Below are 27,974 nucleotides of genomic sequence, written 5' to 3'. Positions count from 1 at the left end.
GTTGAAAGAAGAAATTAAACTTTATTTGATAGTTATACTTACCGACACTTTAAAATTAAAACCTATGGAATTACTCACAACTAATATACAGTAGATCTGCACATGGCAAATAAATCAATCCAAAATAATTTAAAGATTCAATGTCCCCCCCAGAAAACAGCAATTCACAAAAACAGAAAAAAACAAAAAAAAATATTTACTGTGGTCATTCCATCTTTCTTTTTTTTCCTACTATCATTGCCACTTAAAAAGTAGTAGAGAGTTACAAAATAATAGCTAATTCCACAGCTCCAAATTTTCTAATAATAATAAGCTAATACAGAGAAAAAATAAATCATTGCACATCGCACCCTATTATTGCATTACTTGCAGTTTGTTTCAAAGTTGTAGTATACTCAGGCATATACACAAATGTAAATACAGTTTTCAAACACTGAGTAACACATAAATATGGATGTTATTAAAATCCCACTGCCGTTACGTACAACTCAGTTGACCTGCTTTGGCGTCAGTATCGTACCGGAAAACAAGACTTAAACCCTCAAATGATGACTTCAACCGCCAACGGGTGTTCGAAGCAACACATGCACTAAAAACTGCAGTGGAAAAGCAAAGATGTCCTTAATGACAGCCTTCACTGCAACTGCGGGAAATAAACCCGTCTTGGGTTTTGGCTAACTGACCGTAAAAGCAGGTTTGCCCAAAGAAAGAAAATAAAAATGATTATTATTTAAACTTTTTTCATTTGAAAACGTTTCCACTGAATTACAAGCCAAGACAAACAGTAATAAAAAAGCTTGTTTCACTGCTAACACAACTATCTGTTTACATCTAAATAATAAGAATTATTGCGAATATTGACTGACGATGCATCCTTCAGTAAGTTGAAACAGCATTTGGTCCATTTACATTATCACATTTATGCCATCAAAGTGCTTAAAAGTCACAAGAAGAGACATTTTGGAAACTGTTTTAGCAAAAATAGCTAAACGAAACAAAACAAAAAAAAGTTTACAGTCTGCCTGCCAACAAACGACAATACCGCTAGAGCCAAGCTAACCTAGCAAACAAGCATTAGCAAACATACGAGTTTGAAAAAGAAGCTACATTTTTTGAAGGTAGTTGGCTGATGTTAACTATTTTAGAATATTGCAGCTAGTTCCCTTATAGATTATGTGTGCCAAAATGAGCAACATGCTAATTTAGCTAGTGCCTGCAGGTAACAATAAAGCTAAATAAATAAATAAAAAATCATTTTATATAAAAGTAAAAGGAAAAATGTGATTTTTTACCTATTATATTTTTCTTAAAATAGATTTTAAATGTTTACTGATAATTACTATCGGGAGGAATGACTTGAAAAGAATAATGAAAGCTAAGTGAGTTAGCAACACCATTTCCATTGACTTTGTATCCTTGCAGGTGGTTTTCAATCAAGAAATTAAGAAAGATATAAACTAGAAAGATTAGTACTAAGAGAAAGAACTAAATTAAGAACACCAATAGATTGTTTTGCTACAAAAATCAACTCAAGAGCGCTATAATAGCTAAACTAGCTAAAGTACCAAAATAGTCACAAATGTATTTTTTTGTTTAATTTAGCAAGTGTTTAAACAAGTTGTCAAAAATATGCACCTAGTTTCCCCTACAGTTTCTATTGCCAAAATTAGCATCGTGTTGATTTAACTAATGCCAGTTAGCAACAAAAAAGCTTAAAAATAAACTTAGTTTTTCACAAAAGTAAATTGAAAAGTTTTTTATTTTTTCCTTTTATATTTTTACTAAAGACTAAAATAGATTTCAAATGTTTACTAAAAAACACAATTTACTATTGGGTAGAATCAATTAAAGTAAATAATGAATGCTGGCTGTTAATATCACCAGTTATATTTACGTTGTAGGCTTGCAGGATTTGTTCTATCAGCAATTTAAAAAAATATTAGCTAAAAAGATTAGAACTAACCAGACAAGTAAAAAAAAACCTTCTTAAAGATAAATAACTAAATTAATTAATTTTATAGCTTTTTCGCTGCTAGTTCGCACTCTAAAGAAAGAGAAAATCCAGTAGTTTTTCAAATTTCCACCAAAAAACCCAGAAAAACAAATCGATAATTAGATCAAAAACCTATATAAAAAAATAACTACAAATTAAACACAGGTGTGTTATGCTAGCTAGGGTTGCTAAAATAGCTAATTAGTCTCTGTTTTGCAAATTGGGCATTAATTACTCACATTAATAAACAAAAATTATTCACATTTAATTACTTTAAACGTAATGTTTTTCAGACCTCCTTTGGTAACATTGAAGGTACACACTTAAGTTTTGTCTGCTAGGTTTTGCTAGGTTAGTTAAGCGCTAGCAGTAATAAAGACAAACATAAATTCTACGTTATTTTAAACATCAGAATACAAACAAATATTTCACAAAATGTCAAACTCCACTTTTAAGCTGCTAAGAATGCTAACAGAAGTTGTGTAAGTAAATAAAGGGTAGATTTCGTGCAACGGCAAAATAGTTCAGTGTTGGGTTGCAGCTAATGTGACTCAGCGATAACATTCAACAGCTGTTTGCATGTGTCAACACTGAACTGAGTTCGACTGAGACTCGGAAAGGAGATGGACTTTGACTGTCTCAAATTTGGTGTGTATTTAAAACAAGTAAAAGCGTCAACGAGCTGCAGAAGTACCGAAGCTCACTGAAAATTATTACCAAGACAGCATAACCAACTTAGCTTACGTTTCATAATTACAGAACAAAAGTCGTACCTGCATCACTATAGCATAGATAAATACAAGCTAGCTTAAATGGAAAATCAGCAAGTACAGCTGTCATCGATCTTGTCCTTTTTTTTTTTTAAATTAAAACAATAAAGTAGTCGACATAGTATCAACAATAAAAAGACATTCAAACCTAAAGCGTCAAATCAAACGCATGACGATGAAAAAAACATGACGAGATGAACAATCGTGAAAAGAGACTGAGTGGTCACGTCCGCCCAGGCCCTGTGGGTTCCCTCCAACGAACCCCTGAACATTCCATGGCCCCAAAAGTTACCATTCGGTTACGTCCAAACGTTTAGGCAGTTCTTTTTTTGTTTTTTGTCTTTTGCTGTTATAGATTGGCATCCTTCTCCTCGAAGCTTCTTAACAAAAAAAAACAAAAAACGTTTTAGGCGCTAGAGAAGGAAGCCAAAGTTTTAACGCAAAAAACGACTTTTAAGTCTAACCCGTTCCCTGCAACAGAGGCAGTCTGTAGTGTTGAGTAGAGTCTATTGCATGAGTGCCGCGTAGTTGACTAATGTGCTAAATCGCATTAGTCTTTTCTACAAAACAAATACAGTATAATAAGTTAGTAAACAATCATGAACATTTTCCGTCAGTGTTTTAGCCACTGATTTTCTTTTCACTAATTCCCATTCATGCATCTATATACTAAATATTGGTGTTGCGAAAAGGAGGCTACGCTGGAAAGTTTCTTCATCCGGGCAGGGAGTAGGACTAGACGTGATCGGTCAGGAACCCTGAAAAAGTCGTCGGAAAGAACAGGAACAAGACTACAAAGACGTGTATTAGCAACGTTAAAAGGAGCGTCTACTCAAAACACGCGACGATACGACATTGTAAACATGCAGAAATGTAAATGGAGGAAATGAACTCTAAACGGGAGCCTGTAGGAGCGACAGCATTGGCTTAAGGCCGTGTCACACAGCCAATATGTAAACTTTGCGCATTTTCCATGTACGAAATTTCCGTCTTTTGTGATACATGTGGGATATTCGTAAATTATGTTTCTTGTATTTGCCATTCGTCGAAGTGCACAGATGTCCGTCGAGGGTTTTGGCCAACGTGTCTTTACGTGAATTCGGTTTTGAGGTGTTCAACATTTTCGGTAGAATTAAACATTTTATGTGTATTTCACGTAGTTTATACAAAATTATTATGAATATCTGATGCAATCTTTACGATATGCATCCTCAAATTTGTGGCTTTCCATGACTGTTCCACGTAGGTCTAACAGATTTTCACGCATGTACCATTGATGTATCACTTTTATATGGGAAAAATGGCGCATATATTCATTCAAATTTATGTAATTGAAGCACAAATCACTGATGAATTGCATATAAACAGCGCAACAATCACACTCGGTTCATGTTCTACGTTTACGTGTTCTTTGTGTGGTTTATTCATACTTCTGTGGTTTTTGACATGGTTCATTTGTGTTACATCTGAAAATTTCACGTAAAGACCACAACTTTTCTCACTTTTTCCACCTATACTCACATATGACCAATTTTCCGTGCAATATGCACAAAATGTATGTAGTGGCTGTGGGACACGGTCTTTAAGGTCAAGTGATGCACCATGGTTGGAGATAAACGTGCAAAGAAGGAAAAAAGTATCGTAGCAAAATCGGATCATTTGGCTACATCCTGCCACACACGCTGCCGACAGCATCACTTAAATATGCAAAGATCTACGTTCTACAAAAAAATGTTCGCTCATAACTTTTTTTTTATATCTTAAATGTTCTATGACTCAGTACTGACAGAAAACAAAAGACAAAAAGAAGATTAATATGAATAAACATTCAACATGCTTCAACAGTTCTCTAAGAAAAGAAAATCTAGTCAACAGAGAGTTTTGTTTCCGTACATTTTTTCTTTCTCTGGATTTAATTTAGGCTCTCTGAAATGGAAGGGAGCGCCAAGAACTCCCTCTTTATGTATGCCGAACTGGGATAAAAGAGGTGGTCAGGGTTTTCGGAGAGGCCAGAGTCAAAGTCCGAAAGGCTTCGTCATTGTTGTCTGCGGTGGTCAGTCATTGAAAAGGGCCAAACGGAGGAGCCAGTCAGGGATCTCAGGATGTGGTCATGGATGACGGGTCATTCCACATAGCCGCCACGTCTCTAAACCTAATGGAAGAACACGGAGAGATCATAGACAGTTCACAACGTCTGCTTTACACCTTATAGTGCCCTTACCTTGCGTTGATGAGGTACTGAGCCAGGCTGATGTTGGCGGGGGTCCCTGTGATGGTAATCTGGCGCTCCGATGACCCTTCCATGGCATTAGCAATTTTGATCTGCGCCCCAGACATCTGACGGATCTCGTTGATTTTGGTGCCCTGGCGTCCGATTATGCAGCCTATTAGCTGGGAAGAAAACAGGGGGGCGGGACTTAGGATGGCTTGAGCACATGAGAAAGACGCTCTTCGAGATCCACGAGCGTGCTCAACAGACTTACATTGGGTCAGATATAGGCCTGCACAATATACCGCAAATTTATCGTTATCGCGACATTAAGCTGTGCAATATTCATACCGCAAAAGACGGCGAAAATCGCAATAAATGGTAACCTTAAATGTGCTAAAACAATCTCATGGCAGCTTGAAATATTGAACAAATGAAATAATTCCCTTTATGCATTTAACCAATCGGAAGGACCCGTTTACGTTGTTGATCATTTAGATGAGCCCTTTTATGTTTGATGTTTGCCTCCTACGTCGACGAGGGTCATTTGGAGTACAATTTTTAAACTTTTGCAGTGAAATGGAATTTATGTTTTTGGTTGTTTTGCTATTTGTTTTTATACCGCGAATTATATCGTTATCGCAATATTAATCACCAATATCGCATATCGCGAGTTTTCCTCATATCGTGCAGCCCTAGTCAGATACCTATAGAGTTTTAGGCAACATACAAGTCAAGGTAAGCTTTATTAACCCTGTATTGGCCCGTTAACCCAGAGACACCTAATTAACCCTTGTGCTATCTTAGATGACCCCACCCTTACATTGACGTGTTCTCCCTACCATGACAAAGGTGGATAAAGGTGGAAAGATTTCATGTAATCCATGGACACCAGTGAGGTTCATAAATCATTGAAGAAAAAAGGTTCAGCGCACTGTCTAGTGGGTCTAGATGACCCAACTCCCAACGTTAAAGTGCTTAGGATAGCACAACGGTTATCAAACATACCGGAACTCTTAAACCCTGTCAGTATGACTTTGGACCGATTAGCAACACATCATTAATGTAGAATGTTGCGTTACGGTGCAAACCCACTTTTCTCTACGACACAATCAGCTAATTAAGGTTGATTGAATACATACTTTAAACTGTTGCATATCATCAGAAACCTGCTTTTGTGCTCTTTAGAATCTCCTAGAGTTATGTTAATTGCGTAGATGGTCGAACAGTTATGGATAGTTGAAAGAGTCCACTGATGGTCGGTTAGCTTTGGTTCCAGTGTTCATATTCTTTTGACCAAAACAGTTTGTATGTAATCGATTAGTTGAGTCTGTTGTAGAGACTTGACGTTGCTAATGTTTTGCAAATCCGGTGAAACGCAGATATGAAAAGTTGCTTATCTCCACATCAGAATCAGCTTATTTGCGTTCAATGCGTTAATTGTCAAAGAGTTATAGCATGTAAGTATCATGTGTTCATTATGTGTCTGAATGTCTGAGTTAGTTCCCGTCCACTGCGACAGGTTAGCTCTAGCTCCAGTTTTTACATTCTTTTGATTAGCGTAACTCTTCAAACATTAACACAACTAATACAAGTTAAAAGCCAATCCGTTGGAACCATGTGAACTGCGACAACGGTTGACAAGTTACGGTCAAAAGAATCTGAAAACTCTGCAGTTAAAGGGTTAACCCAGTGATACCGCCGCTGTCGTCTGCAGAGATGGACTAACGTATGGTCTATGAACCCCCGTAACCCTTTGACCATTGAAACAATTAGCATAATTGCAACGGATTCTGAGAGAAGCGGATGTGCGAAAATGTCTTTTTCCCACATCAGTATCAGCAGACTGACATTGATTGAACACTTCACTTCAGAATACGCTACAATGACGTTAATTGGGTAAGCAGTTGAGGAGTCATGGTAGTACGAACAGGAACTTACAAGCACTCTTTGAGCTATCGTAACCCTTCGACCGTTTCCAATTTAAGTAGAGTCTGAAGCTCAGAAAAGACGCAGCATTGAAATAACGTTGGAATCACGGCAACTGCGTCAACACTTGACGAGTTGCGGCAGACAAGAGACTGTAAACATTGGAGTCAAGGTTCTGGTGTTAAAGGGTTAACCCTTTAGTACCGGCGATGTCTCTGGCAGCCATGAACTGACATACAGTCTTCAAGCTTCTGTTCACGCAAGGTGAGGAATTTCAAGGGATTCTGAATCAGATTGAGGCCGACATGCTGCTTTTCTGCGCTGAAGATTTTATTAGGTCTATGTCAATTGCGTCAACGGTTGATGACTTACCCCGTATTTACACTGGTCGTTCAGCGGTGCATCTCTGTGCGAAGGGAGTCCGTCTCAAAACTCAGTTTATATTGTCTTTGTTGCGCCCCCCCCATGGCTCCCATGGCCTTTTTACAGCAAAATTGACACATCACCGATATCAAACGGCATAGAGGCAATGTAAACATTCCGACTGATTAATAGGAATTCTATTTTTTTTTTTAAAACGCAACGGAGAGGCACCGCAGACGGACCGGTGGAAATCATTCTCAAAGAACGTCAAAGGGGTTAAAGTCCAATGAAATATGATGTTTAACATCAATGCACCGTTCAAAGACGTAAAACTCGAGAATAAGGTGTTAAAGGTCACAACAATTATAGACCAATTGCAGACTTTGGGGGTTGCCAATTCATGTTTTTCTGCAGTATAAATTGTTGGAACGCTTGCAAAATCAAATTGTAGAGTAAGCAGAACTCGCAACAACAATCTTCTTTTATACCACATCAGCTCCTGGAAAAAAAGCTTAGGATAATGCAGGAACTGCCAGCTTTGAAATGACAAATGCCTCATTTTAAATGAAGGATTTTCAGGATTTTTTCATCCCTGTCGTTTTTCTTTCTTTCTTTTTTTTTAAAGGAGAAGCAATGTTGGACATTTTTTGCACATGGTGACAAATGTACTCACATCATTGGGAATGGTGAGTTCATGAGTACTGGCCTGGTTACTGGCATCCAGACCTGCTGCTGAGCACAGATCAAAAAAAAAAAAAAATAGGGAGATGGGAGGGAAAAGCAGAAGAGACAGAAGAGAGTTTGGCACGTTGAAAGAAGTCGGTGTCACCCAAAAAACAAGGCGCCGAAAAACATCATCAGCTGTGGACGTCTGAAATCGCCTCTTTAAGTGATAAACAAACTACAGACAAACGAACAAACATGGAGGCTATGGGACACCAAAAAAAAAAACCAAAACACCGACTAGAGCAGACCACCAGCAGGCCATGTCAATGGCAATGCACCACACAGACCAGAAGGAGGAGAAGAAAAAGAGAGACAGGAAAAGAAAAGAGAGAAAAAAGAGGAGGAAGAGAATGTGTTTTCGTTTCTACAGGTACGAACGAGAAGAAGGATCTTTGGCGAAAAGGGGTCATTGTGTAGGTGGGTACGTACCGGGGAAGGCAGGGGTGGTCTGTCCGAGGGGGGTAAAGGGGGTTTGCTGCATAGCCAACTGGTGAAGCTTGCTCAACTGCTGAGGGGGGGAGGAGGAGGACAGCAAAACCTATGAGGTCATCGTTAAAAACACACTTCGCTCGCACACACACGCACACACAGAGGTCTGTCCGAAACGCCACGAAAGTAAAGAGAGGATCTGAGGAGAAGTAACAACACAGAGAGGTGAAGGACAAGATAAAGAGAGAGAGAGAGAGAAAGAGCAGGGAGAGCAGAAGAAGCTCACCGAGGACTTGGCCTGACGAGAGCATCGGTAACAAGTTGGTTCCCAAATTTCCCCCTTGCCCCGACCCATGTTGGAACATTCCAATGGTTGAGTTTTGCCTTTGTGGCTAACTCATCACTAATGCTACGTCCACACCCGCGTTCTAAGTATTCACACTAGACTGTCGCTAGCTAATAATAGCACATGACCATTAGCTAGAGTTGGAAGACGCTTGTTGCGAATTGTTGTAGTGGTTCAAAAATTGCGAATTTTGCGCCAGGCTTGCAGTGAAATGGAACTTATGTTTTTAGTTGCTTTGCGTTTTGTTCTTGTATCGCAAGTTTTATCAACATCGCAATATTGATCACTATTGTGAGTTTTCCTCATATCGTGCAGAAATGTCGTAGTGGTTCAAATTTTGCTCCAGGCTTTGTTTTCACAGCTCTATTCCAATAAATGAAGGACTTTGTATCATATAGTTCAGATCGCACAAATCGCAATTAATAAATTCTCTTTAATTTTCAAACGGTTGGCACAAAGGGACACCAAGCATCTGTGGCTACCAAAGTTCAACTGGTTTAACTTCCAATGTGCGTTCAAAGCCCACACGTTTTGTACGTGGAGCCCGAAAACAGACTTAAAAACTTTCGTAGAAACACTTGAATGTGAGAATCTTGAACACAGAACCCCGAATCGCACACTTATGTGCTTTTTATGGACATTTCATTGGAAATGGTCGCTACCCAGTAACAGTGCATGTACGCCACCTACAGTTGGAAGAGGCTTAATGCGATATGTTGTATATATGAAAGAATTTGTCATTAACAAATCCAAGTTTCCAATTTCCCGGTTCAACTTTCAAGGTGTGTTCACTGGACGCGTGTTTCTTACGGACACAAAAACCTGCGTAGTGACGCACGATCACGATAGTTTTGAGCACATAGACTTTTCATTGGAAATAGTTGCTTGATCACGTGTTTCTGAGCCCGGTGTGAATGTAGCATTAAGAGGACTTGACTCTGATTGGTCCACTGACATTAAAAATGTGTGCATATGGTGTTCACACTAGACTGTCACTACCCAATAATGTATATACATTACAGTTTGCAGAGGCTTGGTTCAAATGTTGTATTTTAGGCATGCATAATAAATAGCAAATTTATCATTATGTGATATTAAGCTTAGGAACACGCATATCGCAAAAGACGAAGTACACTGCGATAGAGGGTTGCCTTAAATGTGCATAAACAATCTTATGGCAGCTTGAAGTATTTAACAAATCAAATAAATCCCTTTAGGAATTTGACTAATCAGATGGACCCCTCAACACCCTTAATCAATCGGATGGAGCTGTTTGGACTGTGTGTTAGCTAACTCTGGCACAAATTGAAATGACAAAATTCCATGAACGAAAAGAGATTTCATTTTGTCATGAACAAATCCAAGTTCCTGAAAATCTGGTTTAACTTTTCAATGCATGTTCTTTGGAGAGCCCGTGTACGTAAAGCCCGAAAAACAGACTTATGTAGCAACACGGGAATGCGAGACTTTCAAACGCGGATGCCCGAAACGTGGATTGACACTTATTTACATAGACTTCTCATTGAAAGTGACTGCTTAGTCACACGTTTCCGTGCATTAAGAGGACTCATCTCTGATTGGTCCATTGACACTAAAAGCGAATGCATATGGTGTTCACACAAGACTGTCGCAACCCGATACTAGGTATACATGTACACCACCTACAGTTGGAAGAGACTTGGTGTGAAGCGTTGAACCATTGAAAATCTCGCGAATTTTGCTCCAGGCCTTTATTTCCCACAGCTATATCCTGATAAACTTCGTGTCGTATAATTTCTGTCCGGGCACAAATCGCAAGTCGTAATTTCTCCATGAAAAGAGATGTCATCAATACGTCACTACCAAATCCCCGATTGGTCAAAGTTCAACCTGGTTTAACCTTTAACGAGACTTTTGCATTTACAGCCTAAAAATGGACTTAAAAACTTGGATAGTTTACAAGTTTCGAACGGAGAAGCCTGAAACCTACATATCTGCGAATTTATGTAGATCGTTCGTTTAAATGTGGCTGCTTAAACGCAAGTTGCCAAGGGCGGTGTGAGCGTAGCTTTATAACGAAATACTTCTTTTCATTCAGTAATGTTAGCATGCTAACGCTGGCTTGCTACATAATCATGTCTTGAGTTTATACATTATATTACTCTTTTTTTGTGATTGTCACGCGATTCTCTTGGCTACTCAGTAGCAAAACATGCTAAGTAGTAAATAAGATGTAGGGTTAGAAAATTGCTATCAAGGTGACCACTTTAGAACGTCTGACAAGATCTTTAATTTAAAGTTTTCACCAAATATGTGTTTATTCTTTTAAAAAGTCTTCAGGCCAAGCCCCATGAGGTTTGATGAGAAGCGAAAGGAAGAAGCTGAAGAAGCAGAAAAGTTAGAAAAATTGAAAATACAGATCAGAAAAAAGCTGTATTAATATTAACTGTTAATATTAATAAGGATGAATGTAAAGATAGAGAAAAGGAAAAACTGTGGATACAGCGAGACAGACTGAAGGAGTGTGCATTGTTGACCGCCCCATAGGATTAACACTCACATCTGGATGTGGGATGGCGTACTGTCCTTGTATGGTATAAGCCTGAAATCACAAGAATAATTTGTTACATCATGTCAACCCAACAAACGTACAGTCAAGTGATGTAAAATATTTACAATTTAGCAAAAAATAACAACAAATGATTGACATTTCTACAGCTTCTACATATTTTTTATATATATATAAAGCATTTCTACCCATAAATATGGGAGTCAGACTCTATGGATTCCTGTCATGCTCTCCCTCTATTCATCAATCAGATCCAGTTGAACTAAACCAATAAGGGACAATTCAAACAGCAGGATGGTGACGGGGAACGGTGAGGAGAAAACCAGAGGAGCGACCCTGAAAGGAGGGACGTGATTCGTCCTGTTGGATTTGTGGTTATTGAGGCCACACAGGTCAGAACTGAGCGAAATTTAATTTGATCCTTGCTAAGACAGCAGAAGACGAGCAGAAGCTATACAATTTTTAAAAAGACCCTGTTATTGAATTTCTTTCAACTTGAGGGTGTGTTTTTAAATGGCTATTTTTGTAATTGTCATTTTAGGCTATTCAATTGAAAAAATGAAAAATTATGGACAAATTTTAAACTTAATGTGACAATATAAGACTGTCAGGATTTACAATACAAACAATTGTTTTTTTGGTAGTAGTTATAATTTTGTCTATCTCTTTAAGACCCTATTTTAAGCCTTCTCTGTTCTGATTGGTCGGTCTGGGCAGCCTGCAAAGGGGCGGGTCTTGTTCACTATTTGAAGATTTCGTATAAAATAGTTTTTGATCAAGATGCGTAAATTTACAGAGCCCATCTGATGACAATTAAACAAAAACTAAAGTATGTAGCTAGTTGGGTAAGAAAGTTTGGTTAAATTTTGAGGCTGGCCTGCAAAGGAGCGGGTCTTGTTTGCTAGCTCACAGTGAATGCGTTACACTTTCATATGAAATTTTCTAATTGATATTCGTCATGATGGTGTTCGTTAACAAACCCAAAATAAATTAATTGTAGCTACGAAAAAATTTAAACTTGAAACAAAATCCTAACTTGTGGCCACAGAATCCCGAAAATATACAAACGTATTTTAAAAAAAAAGTTAATTAATTTATCGTATCATATTGAAGTTTATGTAGTCTATTGGATAAGAAAGTATGAGTACATTTTATTTGAGTCTGGGAATGAGCCTGCAAAGGGGCGTGGTTTGATTGCTACCGAGTGAGTTCACGACACTTGTTTTAAATTTTTCAAAAAGTATTTGGTCAAGTTGTTTATATTGACAAAACTCGTTTGATGACTTTAAAAGAAAAAAATGTAAAAAAAAAAAAAATGTACAAAATAATTAAAATAAGAAAATGAAATGCTAATTTGTTGCTATACATGCTAGTGTGTTGCATCATTACACAAAAATTTCAAACAGTTTTGGGTCAAGATCTGTTCATTTAGATGACTGGTTGGATGACTTTAAACAAAAAATTGTGTAAACTGTAACTACAAAACAATTAAAACATGTGAACGAAATGCTAATTTGTGGTTACGAAATAAATATAAATGGCATAAAAAGGTTACTAATTAATCACAATCTAGTCTTGGTATGTTGCGTTTTATAACTATTTTAGAGTAATGCTACCTGACGGACAGAGACTGTAGGACTGACTTTTATTTAAGGCAGCAAATAAGCCACAAAATTTGTCTAGAATTGGAAAAAACATTTTCTGAAAATGTTTTAACAGGATATTTACTCATTTCACAACCACAAATTATCATTTTACTTATATCATTTAACTATTTTAAGACTGTAAATTAAAATTTTAAATACAATATTTTTGCCACAATTTCTACAATTTAACAGTCTTTTGGCCACAAAGCAGTGTTTAATTTTTACGATTCAACGATTTTTTGGTCAAAAGTTTTGAATTTTGTTCTTACAATTCAACTCTTGTGTTCACAAATTAGTATTTTGTCTGTGCTATTTAACTATTGTATTATTTCGTATTGCAAAATCGCGATAAATAGGCTAAATGTTTACACACGTATATCAGTCAGAGAAACCATTACGTTTTTTAAAAAAGGATTAGCCTGGAGCAAGTTTAGCATTGCTACGAAATTTCACTCCTAGCCTCTTCCAGCTGTAGGTGGTGTACATGCGCTAGTGTCGGCTAGCGACAGTGTAGTGTGAACCCTGTATGCACACACTTTTAGTATCAATAGAACGATCAGAGACGAGTTCTCTTCATATCTTCACACCAGACTCGGAAACGCGTGTTCAAGCGACCGCTTTCAATAAAAAGTCTAAGTAAACAGGTGGAAATGCGTGTTTCGGGCCCTCGCACTCAAAATCTTTGAGGTTACACGTCGCCACACCAGTTTTTCAATTTATTTTTGGGGTCTAAGTACAAAACTCACGGCCATTGAACGCCCATTGGAAGTTAAACCAATTGAACTTTGACCAGTCAGGGACTCAGATTAGACAGTGACAAATGTAGGACGTCTTTAAATAAAACACAGAGGCATCAACTGTTGGAAAATTGATCATGGAGGAGACATTAATAAATGAAATTTGCGCCCAACCAGAATGATCTGACATAGAGTCTATCGTATATCGGAAAAGAGAGAGTAAAAGAAAAAGCCTGAAGCATTATTCAACAGATTTGAACCACTACGATATTTCACAAAAATACAACTGTATTTACATGCGCTAGTATCGGGTACACTGTTTAGCGTGTTCTTGAACGTGCGTCACATGCCCGAATTGAATGTAGTATAACGCCGACATGATATGTTGCATGAGAACCCTCATATTTTGCGTTTTTGTTTCAGGCTAATGAACCTCAAAGGCTCCCGTAGGATTTTGTTGAAACCATCGACTGTATCTGAGAACTGGACCAAGTGAGTGTTAGAGTGGTAGATTATGATTTACTTCCGGATCAAACAAAACATCAATTTGGTCGCCATATTTTTTTCGTGATAAGGATGTTGTAGCCAGATGTCGCTGTAGACAGAGATCGGTCCTAGTCGGTCTGAGCCAATGTTTCTATGGCAACCACTCTGGCCAATCAGGAGGGAGCTTGTTGGAAGGCCACACCCCTACACGAAATCTGTTAATCAAACTTTTCAATGACTAATAGCTGTTTATGTCCGTAGAAGTCGATGGGATTTTGGCTTCTTGGATCCAGCGGGTACTTCCTGTTTAAAACGCCAGGGGGGGAGGAGTCAGTCAAGTTCCCATACACTGTCAATGGTTGAAACCAAGACCTGTCATTGAACATTTATCTCAGTTCTGGTTTGAGTGGCTGGGGGTGATGGATGCCGTAAACATCCGTGACGGTTTCATGCTAGTCAAAGGGGGGAGGGGTAAGGAGGCAGTGAGGAAAGGGAGGAAGAGTGAGTAAAACCTGGTGTGACACTAACAGGCAGTGGCTGGTGCTGCAGTAAGAGGCTGAGGTTGGCTGTGGACGCCCCCAGTGGGTCTGCTCTTACCTGGCCACCTGAAAAAATGACAGGGGTGGAGGCAGGCTTGGGGCGGTAGGGGATGGTGGCACCTTTCGGTGGGGACTGAGGAGAGCAAAGGAGGAGAGAGTGGGGGAGAGGAAGAAAGGGGGTCAGATGTGGAGAGAAGTGTTAGAGAAAAGAAGAGAAGAAAGAAGTCGCATCAAGTGAGGCCAGAAGGGGGCGGTGCCTTGGGGAGGACAACCTGTGACACAAAAGTGCTCTTCACTGTGCGTTCATGCCGACACAAAATGTCCAAATCGTGGTTTCGGTGCACAACTAAACTTGGATTTGCCTGGAAGACCACTCTCAACTGGATAATGATGACTGATAATATTGCACTTTAAGATCCCTTTTATTTTTTTATTTTTTTCCGAAGTCCATTCTCTGGAGACTTACAGTCACGTCACAAAAGTCCTAGCATCCATGGCTGCTGCCATCAAGAAGGCCCAATGGAGAAATGGCTGTGCAGATATTTGAAATTAATGATGGAAGAAGAAGAAGAAAGACACCAAAATGGAGCAATCTCATTGGTTTATGAGAAAAACAGGTTAGTCATTTTCTGCTAAAGCTGTGTTTAAAAACCCTAGAATGCTACTACTGACTGTTTTTCACAACTTATTCAACTCCGTCTTCTGTTTAACTAAAGAATAATTTAAGAAAAATACTATACTAATACTAATACTATACTATAATCACCTGAATTGTTCTGACTTTTAAGACTCGCAAAAATAAAGTTAGCTAACGTTAGCTAAAACCAACATTTGTTAGCCATGCAGAATCCACCATTTTTTATTCAACAAACAGACCTTTTTACTGCTAAAAGCACTCATGTGCATCATAAACAACTTTAAATTATTTTAATGTTAAATAATACAAATAGATTTTTTTGCTGAAATAATAGAGCTCATTTTTGGTGGTGGTTTTCATTATTTTAAAGGTGCTAAAATGGTTAGCTCCATTGTTTTCACAACAGTTAAATACTTGAATAACACATGATATTTTTCACACAAATTTCTTTTTTTAATGTAATTATATCATTTCATCTATTTGCACATCAAACATTAATTCGGTTTCCATGCCGACCCCTCCCATGCCATACCTCCAGCATCACCACACATATCTGTTTGACACACTGGATGATGGCCTCGGGGGCTCCGGAGATAGTCACCGCCCGCTCAGTGGAGTTGGGGAGCATGTCGCCCGCCACCTGGACCTGTGCTCCTGTAGACTGAAGCAAACCACCCAGATTGACTTTGAAAGCGGGTAAAGGAGGGGATTGTGGGGACGAAAACGGCCGCACACCTCCCGCATCTCTTTGATTTTGGAGCCTCCTTTTCCGATGAGGGAGCCACACTGGCTGGCGGGGACGACCAGCCTCAGGGTCACTGGGGGTTTACTGGTGGCCGGACTGTTGCTCATGGAGTTGATGATATCCTGCAGGGGGTGGGGGATGGGACGGAGGGCGGGGACAGAGCGCAGTGGCGTTTTCATCAGGTAAAAAGGCTTCATTCATTTGTTTAATTTGTGCCTCCTCGTCTCCTCTCTGCTCCGTCCTCCCTCCTGTGACCCGGAAATCAATCTCAGCAAAAAACGCTTTGAAGGGTGTTTTTAATTCTGAGAGTGCAGCCGGAGGGGAGAGAGGAGAGAGAGAGGAGAGGAGGAGGCGGCAGGAGGAGCAGCGAGCAGGTGTTTTGGCAGCCCGGTGACTAAAAGAGAGGGGAACTGTGTGACCGTTTTCACATCTTGACCACCTCTCGTTTTCAATCCACTGATAAGGCGTGATGTCAACAACAACAAAAATTGCTTGTGCTCACGTTGCGTTTGAGCGAAGATTTGGCCCCCGCCACATACTCGCACTCAAACCGCCAAACTCCTAGCACCCGGTAAAAATGACTTTTTGACACAGTGAGCGAACCCCCCTCCCCCCAAAAACCAGATGACATCACGACCCGTGAAACAGACAAAAAAAAAGTTCATGTTAAAAAGTCTCTTTTGAGGCTAAATTAAAAAAAATCCAATGATGAGATCAAAACAGTCGGGATATAGGAAATTATTATGGGATGGCCTCACGACCCACGGCTTGGCGGCCATTTTGTGGCAACGTGAAATTTTCAGGTTTTTGGGCATCGTGGTAAAAGGAAAGTATTGTTACACCAAAATATCACACACGCGCTGCAACAATCACCATCAAAGTTTTAATTGACCTTTGACCTCTAGAAGAGGTTGCCATCTTGAATTTAAAAAAATACATAAATAATCACTTTTGGTACTTTCTACCGTTGGAACTCCTTGATTTCGGTTCATTGCCTCTTAACTCCTCGAGTAGCATTAGAAAGTCAGTTGGGAAAAGACATTGATTTTAAAGTTTGTAGATTTTAAATGACGTTAGCGTGACAAGCTAGCCAAAGTAGCATTTTCCGTGTCATTTTACATTTTTACAGGTATATTCTAAAATTGTCATTCGTGAATTGTTGCCTGAAGCTCAATCAAATGCCATGACATACAGTATGAACATATAGGAAATGTGGGCGTGGCTAATGAAAAAAAACGTTGCTAAGAAGATCCCAAATTTCACTTTAACTAATTCTTCTCAAAATTGAATAGGCTTGTTCGCCACCCTCACGTGACCCAAAAATAAAATAGTTGCTATGAAGATAAAACCAACAGAAAGCCACCTTATTGAAAAAAGTGTTTTATTTTTTATTAATTTGTTACTTTGTAATTTGACTAGGGTGGCAGGAGCAGATGGGGGGAGTGAGGGGCGGGTAGCAGTCGCTCACTGACAGCAAGTTTTCACCCGGAAGGGCAGTTGTGACTAAGACTATGCGAAATAATAAAGCTTTTTTTATTTTATTTCTAAATGTTTGAATGTTTTTTAAAACTAAGATAAGCCTTTAAGGTAGCAATAAATAATTAATAGATAAAAAAAACTAAGAGGTAAACTTTTATTACAACAAAATGTATGCACACAAATCGACAATTGTATTCAGAATTTAGAATTTTGATCCTAAAAACTTTATTGACACAAAAAAAAATACTTATTCAGCCTAGATGTGTGTTTTTTTTGTGGAAGTCTTTATGTTTTAACCTTAGATTGACAAATTGGTAGTCTGCAGGTCCCAAGTAATTCAATACTTAAATGAATTGATTACATCCATTAATGCAAAATGCTTTTTACTTAGTCAAAAAGCTTTCCTGCACAGAAAAACGTCTTCAGCTCCTGTCTCACTAAAATGTGACTTTTGGCACCGAGCAGCAAACATGGATCAGTGGAGCTGCCAAAATGGTAAATAGTGAAAATGGAGACCCTTATAACTCACGTACACTTTGTGTTGTCAATACAAAACACTATAGCATGAAAATTTGTACTTAGCTAAATTCATCTGTACATTTTTTTTTAAATGCTAAACTGCGGTAATGGCGCATGTAAATGACGGTTGCTAAGGAAAATCAGAAAATTTGGTTTGACTTACGAACTCAAAACTTCCTACTTATATTTATCACTCCGAGACCTTTAAAAATTTTTATGGTTGCTATGGTCTATCCGACTGTCAAATGTCACCATTTTGAACCAACGTCTCTCTTTGATTTTTGATTTTTGCATCTAACACAATAGTTTTAACAACTACCTGAAGAGTAACAAGTTTGTTTGGAAAAACTACTAAGAAAAAGCTTTAAATAAAAAAAGAAGAGAATCAATCAGGAAAAAGCTTTAAATGGTAAAGATGTGGTAGTGGCACATGTAAACATTGGTTGCCAGGGGAAATTAGAATATTTAGTTTTATTTACAAACTCAAAATTTGCTACACAAATTTATCAGTCCAAGACATTAAAAAAATTGTATGGTTGCTATGCTCCATCCTATTGTCAAACACCGCCATTTTGAACCAAGATTTCCCTTCACCACATGAATTTACTATCAAACACAGTAGTTTTAACACCGACAAGAATCATTTTTGCGGCTTCTTCATAAAAAAAGAAACAAAAAAACAATAGGCTATAACTAATTAATAAAAAAATGGAGAACCAATCAGCAAACCCCTTTAAATTCGGCAATGGTCCATGTGAACAACGGTTGCTACGGAAAATCTGAAAATTTAGTTTGACTTACGAACTCAAAAATTACAACAAATATTTGTAAGTCTGAGACATAATAAATGTTGCATGGTTGGTATGATCTATCCTATTGTTCAATGCCACCATTTTGAACCAACACGTCCCTTCAGCACATGATTTTAGTATCAAACACAGTAGTTTTAATAACTTTCTGAAAAGTACCAACTTTGCTTGGAAAATCTACTGCGACAACGGAACTAAATAAATAAAAAAGAGAATCTGGGACATATAGACATTGGTTGCTAGGGAAAATTGGAAACTGTAGTTTTATTGACAAACTCAAAATTTGCTACACGAATTTATCATTCCAAGACATTAAAAAAGTTGTATGGTTGCCATACTCTATCCGATTGTCAAACACCGAAATTTTGAACCAACATCTCCCTTCACCACATGAATTTAGTATCAAACATAGTAATTCTTTTTTTTAAAAGTGTCAACTTTGTGTGGAAAAACTTGTGGCTCCTCCCAACAAAATTAAAAATGCTATACATAAAATGAAAAGAGATTCACTAAAAAAAAGCTTTGAATGTTAAACCTGTGGTAATGACACATGTAAACATTGGTTGCTAGGGAAAATTTAGTTTGACTTACGAACTCAAAAATTGCTCCACATATTTCTCAGTCTTAGACATTTAAAAACTTCAATGGTTGCTATGGTCCATCCTATCGTCAAAGGCTGCCATTTTGACAAACATTTTATGTGAATACTTTTCGTAGGGTCCTTCAATAAGAAAAATAACTCATGAATCAGCAAAAAAGCTTTTAAAAGAGATTAAATCTCGACTTTTTGATCTCTTATTGACAAAATAAAAATAAAAAAGTGATTTTTCGAGGGAATGTTCTACATTATCTATAACTAAAATTCCTTTCTTCTGTACCAAATATTTTTTAGGTACTTTGCTGCTTTTGGTTATGTAGACAAAGACAAAACCTCTGAGGCCGTCAGTTGGTCTCTGCTTTGTCATGCAGAAACAGCTGGAAGAACCCAGACACGGCGTCCAAATCATAAAATAAATAAATAAATAAGAGACTAAACAGTACTGGCCCACTTTCAGAGGGTGCTGCAAGGTTACATCAGCACATTTCTGTCCTACATAACGTGGCCAAGCCTGCTTTTGCATATCTGGACGCGAGCCATGCAGCCGAGGACGCGAGCCAGTGGCGTGCTTTCCCCTTCTACTTCCTCCTTTTGACAGCATCACTTCCTGCTACACTTCATCAAAAAAAAAAAGAAAAATATTGAAAAATAAAAGAGTTTGAGAACCCAGACATGGGTGCGATGTCATAGCTACCTCTTCAAACTTGTAGGCTATCATGGCGAAGGCCTTAAAAATGGCGTCCGTTGGCCCAGTGATGGTGACTATCCGCTCGGGGCAGTTACCCTCCGAGATGTTGATGCGTGCCCCACTCTGTCACCCAAAAGAAAAGGAGGAAAAAGAGGGGGACGTTTAAGGACAAAACCAGCCCTGTAATGGCTTTTTTTTTCTATTTATAATGTTTGCAACAAGGATTCGTCTCACGTCTTCCCGCATTTTCTTCACCGTCTCCCCTTTCTGGAAGAAAAACAAGAAACGTCAGAAGTTTGAATTTTACTCGCCCTTTTTTTAATGTTGATTTGGCGATAAATACCTTTCCGATGATGCTCCCCACCTCCTGCAGGTAGACCAGAGGAGATCAGTGAGTTTTTTTGACGGACAGGTGGGAGGAGAAAACGTTCGGGGGGGGGGGCGTTCGTACCTTTCCGTGCATCAGCAGCCTGATGGTGAGGGTCACATTCAGTCCACCTTCTGATTGCACCTTGATGGGCTCCATGTCGGGATTGGATGTGAAGGAAGGGGCGTGGTTACGTGAAAGAGGAGGTTCGAGGGTGAATGTGATGGGCGGAGTCAGCCAACCAGTCACCTGACAAGCAAACAGAAGCAGAAAAGGCTACTTATAGTTGCTTTATTAATATTTTTGCATTTTTGTTTAATTTGAAAGACATAAACACAAAAATTAGTCGATATAGTAAAACGTTTTACATTTTTTGTTTTTGTAAACCAAATTAAGATTTTCTTTTTATGATCAATCTTTTCTAGAATTTTTTCTTATCATTTTTGGTTGTTTTGGAAAAGAAGTTATTTCATTATCAGTAAAAAATCATATTTTATTTTTAATCAATTTAAAATAAGAATGAAAAATTCATGATCACAAATGTGCCTTTAACCCTTATGTAATGTAGCATTTTAGCATTTAGTGCTTTTATTTTGGAATCTAATACCATTTAAGTAAATGGAATTTAAAAAATGGAGAGGGAAAAATTTCTCAAACAGAACCTTTTGTCTTCTTTAGTTCTATTTCAAATACAAACCTTATTTGGTTTTAGTTGAAGTTGTAGAGTATCTTTTTTGTTGCTGTTTTGTTTGGTTTTGATCAATTTTTAAACATAAAAAAACCTACATAAATACAATGTGAAGCGATTTTTTTATAAATAAAAAACAGAAACTAACCAAAATTATTAAAAATATAAATAACCAACAGCCTTTTTTAGCTGAATAACAATTATTCTGAGCTTTTTTTTCTTCAATCCACACGTAAATGTTTTGTAATTTCCTTTCAAAGAAAAGGTTGAGTTTCTAAAATGTCCTTTTATTGTGAAAAATCCATAAAAATATTTTTTTAAATTATGTTTTTTTTTGTCAAAAATGGGAATAAATCTTCCAAAACTGTTACAATTATTGGTTTCCAGTTTCTTTTATTCCCTTAAGGTTAAAACAAACAAACAAAAACAGTTTCCATGGCGATAAAGTTGGTCATAAAACTGTCCCCACAGATGGAGGAATGTTCTGGATAAGAAAATCCGGGGAATGTGGGTCAGCATATGTCTCTGCAGCCGCCCGACGACCAGCTCCGTCTTTATTTTTATCAAGGCCATTTTAACCGGACGCCTCTAATTCCGCCTGACAAGGGGCGCCAGGAACGCGAGGGGGCGCCGCAGGCCGCCGACAGACTCCGGGGGGGAGGTGAGGGGGGGTTGGAGGCCCTGAGCGAGCATCTGGACCGACTGTGTGCAGAAATCAGAGGATTTGGGTCTTGTATGCAGATTTTTTTTTTTTTAGCAGAAATTGGTGCTGAAGTGAAACAAGAAAGAAACAAAACAAAAAAAAGCTCCGGACGCGGCTGACCTTGATGCACAGACAAAGTCGCCGTCTGCCTGTCGCAGCCGCAGCTGCGGCGTGGAGAACACTGGATTTTCTGCCTGACCTCCCGTGTGCTAATTAATACCTGAAACTGTAAAACGATTCAAAAGCGTCTTGGATCGGGCAGCTGGGTGCGCATTTTTCTGGTCAAAATTTCCCCAAAAAACTTGACAAATGTGTGTTTTTTTTGGATAAAAACTGATTTTGTGAGAAAAATCGACACCTATCACCGCTCTAAACCAAATTTGGGCAGATAGTCCACATCTTCCGGTTTTGAGGCCGCAGAAAGAGAGGTCTAATGGCGATTCTGCGGCCAGCTGTCTCCATAATCTCCCAGAGGAACCCAGATTACATAAAAAGCCTTAATCTGGGTTTAAAATCTGAGCCAGTGGTGCAGGTTGTCTGTGGAAGCAGGAGGGACAGTACAAAAAAGAAAAAAAAACTACCTTTGGGATTACAAATGATAAATCTTTGCCATCTTCATGCAATGAAGGAGAAAAAAATCGTCAACCAAAGCTTTGTTTTCCACTTTGTTTTTATATATATATATATTGTATGATTAAGACTCAGTCATCTGGGAATTTAGGCCAGCAAAAAAAAAAAAAAAATGGCGGACATCAAAGACGACATGGTGATTCACAAGAGCCAACGGGCCCCCAAACCCCGGCAAATATTTTAATTTTTGGCTTTTTTTCAAAGTTTAAACCCATTCCTCCACTATTGTGCCCCCCCCCCCCCCACGCCGTCTCCGCTCGGATAGAAAGTCGGGAGACAATTTTTCATGACATCTGACGGGGAAAGTGGGTCACGCTCGGCGTTGCAGAACTGCTAGCCTCCTCCTCCTCAATGGCGGCTATTGAATTAATCACGCTTTACGCTCGGCTGAACAGAGCAAAATGCCCACCCCCCACCCCTGACTTCCCATCACCCCCTGCATCATGTACCACAGAAAACAGAGATCTTTTTATGTTTTGACCCTTTCCTTTTCACTCTGTCCCTGCGGGAGCCACCCACGTCCAAATAAAATGCGAAAAAGCAACAAAAATGCAGTTTTTTATGTAGCAAAACAAAGGACAAGGATATAAATGCACATCCAGTGAGATAAATATTCATTCAAATATGCAATTTGGAACTTTCACAGACAGGAAATTAATCTGGCGCTTTGCATTTCTGCCCAAAATATGGACTCAAAAATGCCAAAAGACGCTTACGCCCTTCATTAAACGTCAAAATGAGTGCTAGCGCATACGAATGGAGTCGAAGCATGGATGCTGGCGCATCAGAAATGAGTCGGAGTGCAGATGCTAGCGCATACGATATGACTCAAATTGTGGATGCTAGCGCATCAAAAATGAGTCGGAGTGCATGATGCTAGCGCATCAGAAATGAGTCGGAGTGCAGATGCTAGCGCATACGATATGACTCAAAGTGTGGATGCTAGCGCATCAAAAATGAGTCGGAGTGCATGATGCTAGCGCATCAGAAATGAGTCGGAGTGCAGATGCTAGCGCATACGATATGACGCAAAGCGCGGATGCTAGCGCATCAGAAATGAGTGGGAGTGTATGATGCTAGCGCATCAGAAATGAGTTGGAGCGCAGATGCTAGCGCATACGATATGACTCAAAGCGCAGATGCTAGCGCATCAGAAATGAGTCGGAGTGCAGATGCTAGCGCATACGATATGACTCAAAGCGCGGATGCTAGCGCATCAGAAATGAGTGGGAGTGTATGATGCTAGCGCATCAGAAATGAGTTGGAGCGCAGATGCTAGCGCATACGATATGACTCAAAGTGTGGATGCTAGCGCATCAAAAATGAGTCGGAGTGCATGATGCTAGCGCATCAGAAATGAGTCGGAGTGCAGATGCTAGCGCATACGATATGACGCAAAGCGCGGATGCTAGCGCATCAGAAATGAGTGGGAGTGTATGATGCTAGCGCATCAGAAATGAGTTGGAGCGCAGATGCTAGCGCATACGATATGACTCAAAGCGCAGATGCTAGCGCATCAGAAATGAGTCGGAGTGCAGATGCTAGCGCATACGATATGACTCAAAGCGCGGATGCTAGCGCATCAGAAATGAGTGGGAGTGTATGATGCTAGCGCATCAGAAATGAGTTGGAGCGCAGATGCTAGCGCATACGATATGACTCAAATTGTGGATGCTAGCGCATCAAAAATGAGTCGGAGTGCATGATGCTAGCGCATCAGAAATGAGTCGGAGTGCAGATGCTAGCGCATACGATATGACTCAAAGCGCGGATGCTAGCGCATCAGAAATGAGTGGGAGTGTATGATGCTAGCGCATCAGAAATGAGTTGGAGCGCAGATGCTAGCGCATACGATATGACTCAAAGTGTGGATGCTAGCGCATCAAAAATGAGTCGGAGTGCATGATGCTAGCGCATCAGAAATGAGTCGGAGTGCAGATGCTAGCGCATACGATATGACTCAAAGCGCGGATGCTAGCGCATCAGAAATGAGTGGGAGTGTATGATGCTAGCGCATCAGAAATGAGTTGGAGCGCAGATGCTAGCGCATACGATATGACTCAAAGCGCAGATGCTAGCGCATCAGAAATGAGTCGGAGTGCAGATGCTAGCGCATACGATATGACTCAAAGCGCGGATGCTAGCGCATCAGAAATGAGTGGAAGTGTATGATGCTAGCGCATCAGAAATGAGTTGGAGCGCAGATGCTAGCGCATACGATATGACTCAAAGCGCAGATGCTAGCGCATCAGAAATGAGTCGGAGTGCAGATGCTAGCGCATACGATATGACTCAAAGCGCGGATGCTAGCGCATCAGAAATGAGTGGGAGTGCATGATGCTAGCGCATCAGAAATGAGTCGCAGCGCAGATGCTAGCGCATACGATATAAGTCGGAGTCGAACCCCTTGATCATTTTGATGTCCCTCTAGAAGTGATAAACAACCTTTTTTAATGGCTTTATCATAGATTTATGTGGATACGGTAAACACCGCAAACTTCAACTTTTAAGACTTTCGAAAATCAAACATCGTTGATGTAAAGCTTTTATCAAAGAGATAAAAACCCTTTGATATGTTTGATACCTCTCTAGAAGTGAATCAAAACCTTTTTCGTCTAGCGTTAGCGGAGATTTTTACGTGGATGCCGTAAACGCTGTGGATTTTAAGTTTTCAAAACTTTCAACTATCTTAACACCTGGTACACTTTGATCTCTTTGATGTACCTGCAAAAGCAAAAATTACCTCTTTTTATGGCTTTACTGTAAATCAAGTTTCAAAACTTTCAAACATATTAACACCTGAAACCCTTTGATCCTTTTTATGTAAAGGTTTTATCAATCGATGAAACCCTTTGATCTTCCTAAAAAAGTGAAAACAACCAGTTTTTAGGGATTTGGTGTTTTCACCGCAAAGTAGAAGTTGAGAAAAGGAACAGCTGGTTGCAGGTGTAATTAATGAAGGGCCAGATGTGTGCAGCTGCACGCACGCCAGGCGTCAACGAATCTGTTTGGCGTGTGTGTGTGTGTGGGGATATGCAGTCAATACGTCGGCCCACGAGCGCCCTGCAGGGCACGTTTGTGCTCCAATTAAGGCGGAACAAAAGGGAAATTAGTGTGCATGTAGGACAGCAGTGAAAGGGGTGGGCGATGGGGGTGGGGGGTATGATGGTTGACCTGCTTGAGGTTGTTTTAGAAATACTGGATGAAGGGTGCATGAAAAACATGATGGGTGGGGGTGCCGGATCGCGAGGAGCTTCACGGAGTCCCGAGGTTTTGGTTTAAATGAGCAGCTCCTGCCTCGTCTGGCGCAGGCTTTTGTTGTTTGTGGGGGGGGGGGGGGGGGTCCGCCCAGTTGGCCTTCCCATACATCGCTATGACAGTGTTCTCAAGAGCTGTCAGCCCACATCAGCAGCCCGGCATCCTGATATCTCAGTCCAAATCACAGTCAAGACGCAGCAGCCAAATCTGGCCACGAGCTCGGAAACCGGCCCCAGCTTTAAGTGCTGCAAATAAATTGCGGCACTGTAGGGTTACGGTGGGTGGGGTGGGGGCTGGGGGGGGGGCGGGTATTAAATCTCTCAGAATTCGGTATCACCATGTTGTGCGATGATTGCAAATAGCTGAGCGATGGTCGGCCATTTTAGATTTGCCACAGTTTGTAATGTGAGATCACTGCTTGTCACAAAGTCATGGCCGTCGAACGAAACCAATTGTACCCCCCCCCCACACACACACACACACACACACACACACACTTAGCCCCCCTGAGCAAATAATTGAATCAAACAAAAGCAAACAAAGCAGTCGTTGACAATCGCTCCGACCTCCGACCACCTTCGTTTTTGACTCACTCAGAATTTACGTGACGATAATTGAATTAACGATGTTTGGTGGCGCTGCGGCGGCGGCTCGTGTCGTTGACACATTGTCCGTTGAGTCGGAATGAAACAGCACATCAACCACCTTGACGTTCGCCGTTGTCAGTGAATTAAGGCTCGTGCTTGAACAAAAGCCGAGACAAAGACAGCATGGAAAGTCGTAATTGGACGGCACATAATTGTTGCTACTGGTGGAGAATAAGTCTAAGAAACTTCACCGATCGAGTCAAAAAGTTGTTGACCGACTCAGATTAAATGACCACCACTGACTAACTTGATTAATATTTAACAACCTCAACGCAGACCGGAATTTCATTGAAGTTTGCATCCGTGTGGCAATCAAACGACCATGAATCGAGTATTTCGCAAATTTAAAAACACTTAAGTTAAAGGAACCCCCCCAACGACCATTGGTTTGTGGCGGAACTGAAATTGAAAGTTGTTACCTTTCGTCTGGCGCAGGACACGGTAGCTGATGACCACTGTCGGCGTCGCAAGATCAAAAATCGCAAAGGCAGAATAACCCCCCCCTCTTCCTCTCGTTCTGCCCACGACCAACGCCGCCGCCCTATTGGTCCACACTACCAGGTCACGTCAGCAACCTGAGGGCCACGTGACGTGGCTCGAAACTATATGACGAAGCCTCAGAGAGCCGTTGAGGCGCTGCTGTTTGTAAATAGGCCGTAAAACAAGGGGTAATCTGGGTGACTGTCACCCACCACCCTTTCTGTCTGCCCCCACCCCCTTTTCCTCAGCTGATAAAAAAAAATGGGGGCATGACCAGTGAGGCACATGGGCATTGAGGGGGCACGTCTAGAGACCTAGAACTGTAGCCTTCAGGGCATTTGACATCCTATGGAAGCGGGCCGAGGAGCCCCGAAGCCCACACACCCACGGTCCAAATCCCGCCGTCCGATGCTGCACGTGTACGGTTTGATGAAACCATCTAAAGGACGCCTGTACCGTGACACAGCCCCTCCATCCCTCCCTTTTTAATCTGCCTCTGTGTGTGTATGTGCGGAATTACAGAGCTTTGGAGGCAACCCGTCCAGATTTTCCAATCCAGCACAAATCCAGGCCTCATGTCAGATGTGCAGACCTTAATCTGACGCTATTGGGGTTGGACGTCTAAAGGAGCCGGCAAGGGAAAGCAAACTATAGGTTTATACCGCCTGGATTAGGGACAAATACAACGAGGAGCAGCAGGTTTGCGTTCAGAAAGAGGAGCCAAACCTGCAGCAGCAAGTGGGACAATTCTTGAAAATACAAATATCTGAGCATCTGGTTGGATAGTTTTCTTTCATTGTCACCCCACATATTCAGGTTCAATCTAAAAGTCCAGTCTAAACTTGGCTTTCTTTATCTCATGTGCACACGCATCAGTTTTCCTGCTAGAAAGACCTTTGTCCGAATGACGATCCTACCAATGCTGGACCATGGTGATACCATATATAGATCCGCTTCTAAGTCTTCACTTCGGAAACAATGCCTATTTTTACACTCATCACGGTT

At 40.2% G+C, this 27,974-nt stretch overlaps 1 protein-coding gene across 4 annotated transcripts; it reads right to left on the bottom strand.

Moving 5' to 3' along the window:
- Nucleotide 1: 1 nt before the first annotated feature.
- On the bottom strand, nt 2–27,012 carry LOC101167429 (poly(rC)-binding protein 3-like). Of its 4 annotated transcripts, none has more exons than XM_023963995.1 (13): nt 26,909–27,012; nt 20,648–20,812; nt 20,540–20,563; nt 20,431–20,463; nt 20,203–20,319; nt 16,094–16,225; nt 15,891–16,019; nt 14,711–14,854; nt 11,305–11,346; nt 8,420–8,498; nt 7,938–7,996; nt 4,985–5,154; nt 2–4,915 (listed from the first exon to the last, which is right to left on the bottom strand). In XM_023963995.1, the coding sequence occupies exons 2-13, from the start codon at nt 20,720–20,722 to the stop codon at nt 4,861–4,863; spliced, it is 1,059 nt and encodes a 352-aa protein (XP_023819763.1). In that variant the 5' UTR covers nt 20,723–20,812; nt 26,909–27,012; the 3' UTR covers nt 2–4,860. The 4 variants fall into 4 exon arrangements, with proteins under 4 accessions (XP_023819763.1, XP_023819767.1, XP_023819766.1 ...); XM_023963999.1 differs by having other exon boundaries at nt 7,938–7,993; XM_023963998.1 differs by having other exon boundaries at nt 8,420–8,495.
- Between the last annotated feature and the right edge of the window lie 962 nt (nt 27,013–27,974).

Source organism: Oryzias latipes, chromosome 2, assembly GCF_002234675.1.
Source record: "Oryzias latipes chromosome 2, ASM223467v1".
NCBI classification, from domain to species: Eukaryota; Metazoa; Chordata; class Actinopteri; order Beloniformes; family Adrianichthyidae; genus Oryzias; species Oryzias latipes.
The sequence above is the reverse complement of the archived record's forward strand: the minus strand, read 5'-3'. Positions and strand labels throughout refer to the sequence as shown.

What these genes read in the sequence shown, in the direction of transcription:
- LOC101167429 (XM_023963995.1), bottom strand. Translation starts at nt 20,722, where the DNA reads ATGGAGCCCATCAAGGTGCAATCAGAAGGTGGACTGAATGTGACCCTC. An exon ending in TGGGGAGCATCATCGGAAAG is followed by an intron (nt 20,464 to 20,539) that starts GTATTTATCGCC and finishes TTTTTCTTCCAG; the next exon opens with AAAGGGGAGACGGTGAAGAA. An exon ending in AAATCAAAGAGATGCGGGAG is followed by an intron (nt 16,020 to 16,093) that starts GTGTGCGGCCGT and finishes GGTTTGCTTCAG; the next exon opens with TCTACAGGAGCACAGGTCCA.